At 44.1% G+C, this 7,209-nt stretch overlaps 1 protein-coding gene across 4 annotated transcripts in view; it reads left to right on the top strand.

The window, feature by feature from the left end:
- Nucleotides 1-2,449: 2,449 nt before the first annotated feature.
- Nucleotides 2,450-7,209, top strand: part of TTC19 (tetratricopeptide repeat domain 19) — a 44,217-nt gene continuing 39,457 nt past the window's right edge. For 2 of the 4 annotated variants that reach the window (XM_077480304.1, XM_077480303.1), the window contains exons 1-2: nt 5,478-5,569; nt 6,567-6,662. Coding sequence is in view for 1 of the 4 variants with exons in the window: in XM_077480301.1 (XP_077336427.1) it covers nt 2,496-2,724; nt 5,478-5,569 (321 nt within the window). In the remaining 3 variants the exon portion in view is untranslated. Of the gene's footprint in view, nt 2,725-5,477; nt 5,570-6,566; nt 6,663-7,209 lie in introns of those variants that run through there. The other 2 variants (XM_077480301.1, XM_077480302.1) reach the window with 2 other exon arrangements.

Raw genomic sequence — 7,209 nt, 5'->3', positions numbered from 1 at the left:
TTTTTGTTATTCTCCTTTAAAGCGGAGTACCAACGTACAAATGACAAAGATGACGTGATCAAAATTTAATACTCATGTTTGTTTAAAATAAATCATGATGCCAGTTTTATTATAAAAAAGCAATTTGTAATTTGTCATCCTGAACGTTCTCATCTTACCTGTGGGCATGTGAAGCCCACAGGCATTCTCTTCCGGGATACGGTGCTGCTGATCGACCAGCATGCACTGCCCGTTCTATGCCCGATCTCGCGCATGCGCAATCACTCTTTATCGGAGCGCCGTCAACTGCTCAGGTTGCCATCACAACGGTTGTCGAAAGTGCCCGCCCCCGTTGTGATGGCAATGAAGCCCTCGTACTGCCCACTGACTCCTGGGAAATGATGTCAATGTCCCAGGAGCAGTAGCGAGCGGAGGCACAGAGGGAAGTGACGTCAGGCACTGAAGGAGGTGGATTTCGTGGGACCACATAGCAACAGGGAAAAAAAGATAAGTAAAAAAAAAAAATGTCTCCAAAATTGACATATTATATTTTTTGGGTGGAACTCCACTTTAAGGGGGTGTGGCAGGGGGTGTGTCCTAGGCCTACATACATTTGCTAGTAGGTGTCCCTCATTCCCATCTCAAAATGTTGGGAGGTATGTTAAACCCAAGAATGTAATATATTACAGCTTACCAATCCTTAGACGTTTTATTTTTAATTTTTTTTTATTTATTACAGGTACTTAGATCACAGCTCCCAACTGTCCCCGATTTGGAGGGACTGTCCCTGATTTGAAGCAATGTCCCTCATTTTGGTCTGATCTATATAGATGTGTAGCGGATGACTTTGGACAAAATGTCATACGCATGTAAATTTATTTTTTGCTTCAGAACAGTAGGGGTTCTGAGGGTTAATTACGTAGGTTGACCTTGACATCAGTCTGGCCGGGCTGTGTTGGAAGTTCTGCCTGGTCATGTGAGCAGTGAGGTGCATGTGACAGGCCAGAACCAGGCCTGGTTGGAAGTTTTGAGCATCAACCTTCTCGGAACCAATCAGTGTGAGTGCCGGGCCCCGCTGGGGAGTCTGGGAAGGGGTACTTAAGATGTGTGGGTCACGTGTTTAGAGAGAGGCGTTCATGAGGCCCGTGTGGTCTGTTCTGGTTCCAGGACCGGGGTAGCCCCGTGAGGGGTCCCGGTTACGGGGTGTTCGACATCCCGCAACATGTTCCTGTTAGAGGCCCCCAATAGACCTGCCTGGTCTGGGGTAGGGATCCGTCTGTTCCTGAGTCTCGGAACTTGCTGGTCTGGGGTGCAATAACTGAGGGAGGATTCAAGGTGTCCGGGTGTGCTCTCGGCTTGGAGAGGCACCAGAGCTTGAAGTGACCGGTGGAGGACTCTTCAGAGGAGGGCTAGCAAGTGGCATCCTGGGAAGTGCCTGGTTACTGAGTTGGGAAGGACATTGAGGAATTCACCTTTTCCAGTACCATTGAGGAGACGGAAAACGTTCCAGGTACTGAGGTTCCTCAATACCTGAGGTTCCTGTACACCCTTAGTTACAATTTGTACACATTCATAGAATTGCTTCAAGTTTCGAGTCAATGTGCTGACTGCCATGATCTCTGGCTAGAGATCTGTTCAGCCTTGAAGTACCCAACTGCGAGTGGCTACTCTCTGGGTGGAATTAGAGACTTTGCTAGACCTAAAGTTCAAGGTGCCTGAGTTCTTCACCTGTGCCCTCTGTTCCCACAAGAGACTGTGTTATTGGATGTTATTACTGCAAAATAAAACCTTTCAAAAGGACTTTATTTGTGGCAAGTTGTTGGGTATCAACCCTGGGAACCCCTAGAAGTGGAAGAGCAGGCCTAGAGGAGGTAACTGGTAAGCCCAATAAGTCAAGGCCGCCCTGCAAGGGTTTCTGGCCGCTACAGATGTATATAAAATGCACGTTGTAATCTATCAGAAAGTGTTTTCCAGTGCTAAATTTTTCCTCTGATTCCTAAATCGCAGCATTTGTAGATTGCAAAAGCCAATATAAAAGAATAGTAGTGATAAAAAAATCACTTGTGGGTTTAACTAATCTTGTTTTTCTTTTTATAATTCTCCTTTAAGGGGGCGTGGTAAGGGGTGTGTCCTATGCCTGCATACTTTTGCTGATAGGTGTCCCTCATTCCCATCTCAAAAACTTGGGAGGTATACAATACAAATGGTACAGGAGGACCCTGCTCCTAGAGCTTACATTCTAAAGGGAGGGGGTGGTGATAAAGACCACTGAATGCAGATGTAAAGCACACAGGTACAATGAATCTGCCCTTGTCATGTTTCTCAGTGAAGCCAATACACAGCTCTGGGCACTGTTCAGCGCCAGATAATTGAAATTATATGTTCCATGGTGTCAGCCTGAGACCTTTCCCTGACTCAAGATGGCCGCATGCGCATCGTTTATGCAGAACTTTGTATTGGCTCCCTGATCACATGATTCGTCTGGCGGTCACGTGCACTCAGAAGCGGCCAGGACGATGAATGTCAGGACGGTGTGGAGTTTGGGGAATTTGTCCAGGACTGCCTTACGGGGAGCAGCTCTGCGCTGTGTACAGACTGCCGGCAGGAGATGGGGAGGAACGCGAGCACGGGGTCTACCAAGCTGGTACAGCAGGGGCTCACCTCTGTGTGTTATGGGCGCCGGTAGACGGGCAGGATCACGTGACAGCTACCTGCGCCCTCCCTTCATCCTAATGAGTGCCGCAGGTAAGTGCGGCGTGGGTGTGGCCCCCTGCTGACCATAATTGATTATGACAGGCTGCTGTAAAATGAATTGGAGTTACATTTGTGTAGGGCCCCTGTATACAGGAAGTCCATGGGGATACAGTGCAGGCCATGTATGTCATTTCTAGTTTCTACCATGGAGAGGACAGCATTGGCCTGCCATGTGCACGCTGCTTAGAACGTTCATAGATAGGAGGAGAACTGTCACATGACCTGTTCAAGGTCAAATGGCCGCCTACATCAGCAGAGGCCGGTGTTCTGGCATATAGCGTACGTCAATCGGATAGTGTCCGCCCCGTACGGCGCAGCGCTTGCACAGTACGGAGCAGAAGGAGATTCGGAAAATCTCCGAAGATGAACGGTGCCTGCGCTATGAGTGGAGGTGCTAGCCCCACCATCCAAGTGGACATAGGGCTGCAAATATTAGAGGGCCCCTCGTGGGCTCGCTTCTCTAGCCGCGCTTCGGGCACGGCCTTGCTGCGCTCGGCTCTTTTTATTCCAACTCTATGTCCACTTGGATGGTGGGGCTAGAACCTGGACTCACGGCGCAGGCGTCGTTCATCTTCGGCTATTTTCGGAATCTGTGTGTCCTGTGTACTGCGCATGCACAGTACACAGCGGACACTATCCGATGGAGGACACAATGTGATAGGACACCGGCTGGTCTCTTCTGTGTCCAGGATTCCAGCCCATGATCACACTTGTTATGTACACTTATTGGCTGCTGTAAGCCGTACGCCTGCATCCTCGAATATTACAGGCATAGCCCACTTTATGTACGCTCGCAAGTACGGACACATTGGCGTCTATGGAAAATCTTGGTCAGCTTGACATGGCACTGCTCCTGGTTTTAACATTGACGTTTATGGGAAATCTTTGGCAGCTTGACATGGCACTGCTCCCGGTTTATCAGATTTTGGGGTAGGCCAGTAAGGATGAGCTCAGGCGTGTTCACACACTCCACGTGCAGAGCCCGCCAGGAAGTCTGCGCAGTGCTGCGCTAATCACAGGCAGTGAGGCATTTCCCGATCTCTGGAACCGCACATCACGAAATGTCTCGCTGCCTGTGATTACCACAGCGTTGCGCTGACTTCCTGGCGGGCTTTGCATGTGGAGTGTGCGAACACGCCCGAGCTCATCCCTATCGGCCAGCTTGCCTAGTTAATCAGTTATGCCTGTAAATGACTATTGCAATGCAGTACATGCATTGAGAAGTGATAAAAGGTATTGCTTCACTTTAAGTACATTTTCGTTTTATATACATGCTCTGGTCCCATTGTGTACCTAGATTGGTGTATGCCTGAACACAAGTAATCCAGATGGAGAATGGCAGAAGAGCTGGACAAAGAAAAGGTATTACACATTTGGCGTTTTAGGGTCTTGGGCAGAATTGCTGCAAATTGCCTGCGATCTAAAATCGTACTGCAATTGCAAAACGCATGTCCGGGTACCATTCATTGTCAGTGGCACCTAAATGTGTTGCAGTTTTTCTCACAATTATTGTGGCAAGCTGCAAAACATAAAGGTTGTTGCCCAAAAAGGAACGGGATTAAAAATTAATGGCACCTGAACGCGTGCTTTGCGACTGCAGTGCAATTTGATTTGCAGCGATTATGTCCAAGATCCCAAAAGAGCCAAACGTGAATGGAACTTGAACCTCATTAGGACTGTCTGCTAGGGTTGCCACCTCATCCCTTTAAACCCGAACACATATGAATTACACAGGTTCTGAGGCTAATTAAATTTAGGTAAGGCACCAAGTGAGTTTAATTACCACCTTAATCAGCCACAGAACTTGTGTAATTAAAATGTGTTGGGGCTTAAAGGGATGAGGTGGCAGTCCTATCGTCTGCCCACATTGCACTGCGGACAGGTGGCTCCTACAGGTACAGCGAAGTACCTGTACATCACTGGCCTCTTCTGGCAAAGCAGGGAGAATAAACAAAGATTTTTAGTAAAAAGCAGCACATAATACACACGTTGAGCCCTCATTCACATTGAAATCGTGCGACTTCATCTGAAGTCGCAGAATTTCAGTGCGACTTCTTCAGGTATGTCTTGAAAGGCATTTGTGTGGTTTCATGCACAGATGTCTATGGAAGTCACCAAAAGTAGTGCTGGAACTACTTTTGCAAATCAGTGTGGCGCCTCAAAGTTGTCTCGCACCAGTTGGATTGGTGCCATTGCCGGCAGTAGGCTGCAACTTGTCATGCAATTTGACCTGTCAAATCGTTTCAATGTGAATGATGGCTAACACTTGTTAGGCACACATTTAACCCTTTGATTACACCGAGATGTTAACCCCTTTCCAACCAGTGTCATTAGTACAGTGACAGTGTATAGTATTATCACTGTATTAGTGTTACTGGTGATGTTGGTGTCAGATTGGAGTCATTGTGCCTCATTGTTAGTGTCATTGGGAGAAATTGCACCCTGTCATTGGGAGGAATTGAGACCCATCACTGGTGTCATTGGGAGAAATTGTTCCCCTTCATTGCTGGTAGTGAGGGGGATTATGCCCCATTGTTGGTATCAGTGGATGAAATGGTGCCCCAAGGGCTGGATAAAAGCAAGCAAAGAGAGCTGCATTTTGGAGACGACTGGACTATAGGAAAAAAAATCTTTTTTTTTTTTTTTTTTTTTTTTTTTTTTTTTTAGCATGAAGATATAAGGAGCAGATAAAGAATTTCCATGTGATTCCAATCCTAACTGTTTCTGTTACTTCTGACTTTCAGCATTTTCTATTTTCTCGAAACTTCACAAAGAGGAGGAGGAAGACCTTTCCGAGTCGGAACAACAGATAGTTTACCTGTTAAAGAAGGCCAAGGTAAGATTGAATTTAGGGGTAGCAGACCTTATATTACGGTATGAATAAAATAAAGCTGTATGTGATTGTGATACATGTTAATTTATGTATGCACGCTTTCATGCATCCACACTTCCCTGAGTTATACACCTAAAAGGGAAATCGTCAGGACACAATATTATGTTTTTTTTTTTTTTTTTTTTATGTTTTTTGGGACTGGAGATAGGAAAGTAAAACAGACTACACATTGGGGTTGATTTACTAATACAAGATTGCAAAATCTGGTGCAGTTGTGAATGATAGAAAATTAGCCTTCAGGCTTTTATGAATGATTCCCATTTAAGGATCGGGCATGGCTGCAGAGATCAGGAAATTTCTCACTGCCTGTGATTAGCACTGTGCAGTGCCGACTTCTGGCGGGCTCTTCACATGCGGTTTGCGAACAGGCCTGAGCACATCCTTAATTCCCATTAATAACAGCTCTGCTTCCTATAACACTGAGCTGTGATTGGCCCACAGAAATCACATGGTACCTTGGCCAATCACAACATCCTGTACCAGGGGATTAGCTGTAGCCAATCACAGATCGCTAAGTAATCGCAGCTGTCATTAATGTAACTTATTCATGACAGTTGAAAACATTGCTGTTAGAATGTTAAAGTACATTTTTTTTTTTTCAAAGATATTGATATATATTAGTAATGTGTGTATATTTTTTTTAACATACTCTCACTAGTGTGCCTTATCACTGCTACACCAGTCATATGATGATGTTGTACTGCGCTGGTGACAGTATGTAATAGAAAAAAAAATTGTGAAAGGGAAAAAAGTTTTATTTTCTTCATTTTCCAAATAACAACTTCAAAAAACTTGCCATGCCTTACTAAATTCGTCACACTGTCTACTTTCCAAAAATGGGTCATTTGTACTGTCCTGGAATTTTAACAAGTTGAAGATCAGGCCTTTTCTGGAACTTATTGTTTGCAACATTAAATTGGTATTTTTTTTTTTTTTCTAGAAAATTTTTTAGAACTAGAAAGGCACCAAAGATTCAGCCACTGGAACATATCGGCCGGAAATGGTGTTATCAGCATTTTGTCGATGAGAGAAAAAGGTGCTGATAATGGAGCTGAAAACGCACACAATTTTGCCGTGATTTTACTGTTCTAATGGTGTGTTCTAGGGCTGAAACAACTAATCGATTATGAAATGAATCGATTACTATTTTCATAATCAATCAGTAACAAAATGAGGTTAATGTTAATGAGTCTGATGATATTTACTAGATTGACCCTTTAATAGTATAGCTCTCCTCTAATAGTATATACACTATATCTCCTCTAATAGTTTATACAGTATATCCCCTCTAATAGTATATGCAGTATATATCCCCTCTAATAGTATATAGCCTCTAATAGTATATACAGTATATCTCCTCTAACAGTATATACGATATATATCCCCTCTAATATATATATATATATATATATATATATATATATATATATATATTACAGTATATCTCTTCTGACTGTTATTCTCAGAGTGGATTAGATATTTTGCTCCCTAACCATATAGTTGGTTATTTATATTTACTACTGCATAGAGATATTTAAGAATAAATTGCTTTTAAAACTTTACATATTAACGAAATTATACAC

This window comes from Lithobates pipiens, unplaced genomic scaffold (assembly GCF_037356315.1).
Source record: "Lithobates pipiens isolate NorthernLeopardFrog02 unplaced genomic scaffold, aLitPip1_a1.2 Scaffold_16, whole genome shotgun sequence".
NCBI classification, from domain to species: Eukaryota; Metazoa; Chordata; class Amphibia; order Anura; family Ranidae; genus Lithobates; species Lithobates pipiens.
The sequence above is the reverse complement of the archived record's forward strand: the minus strand, read 5'-3'. Positions and strand labels throughout refer to the sequence as shown.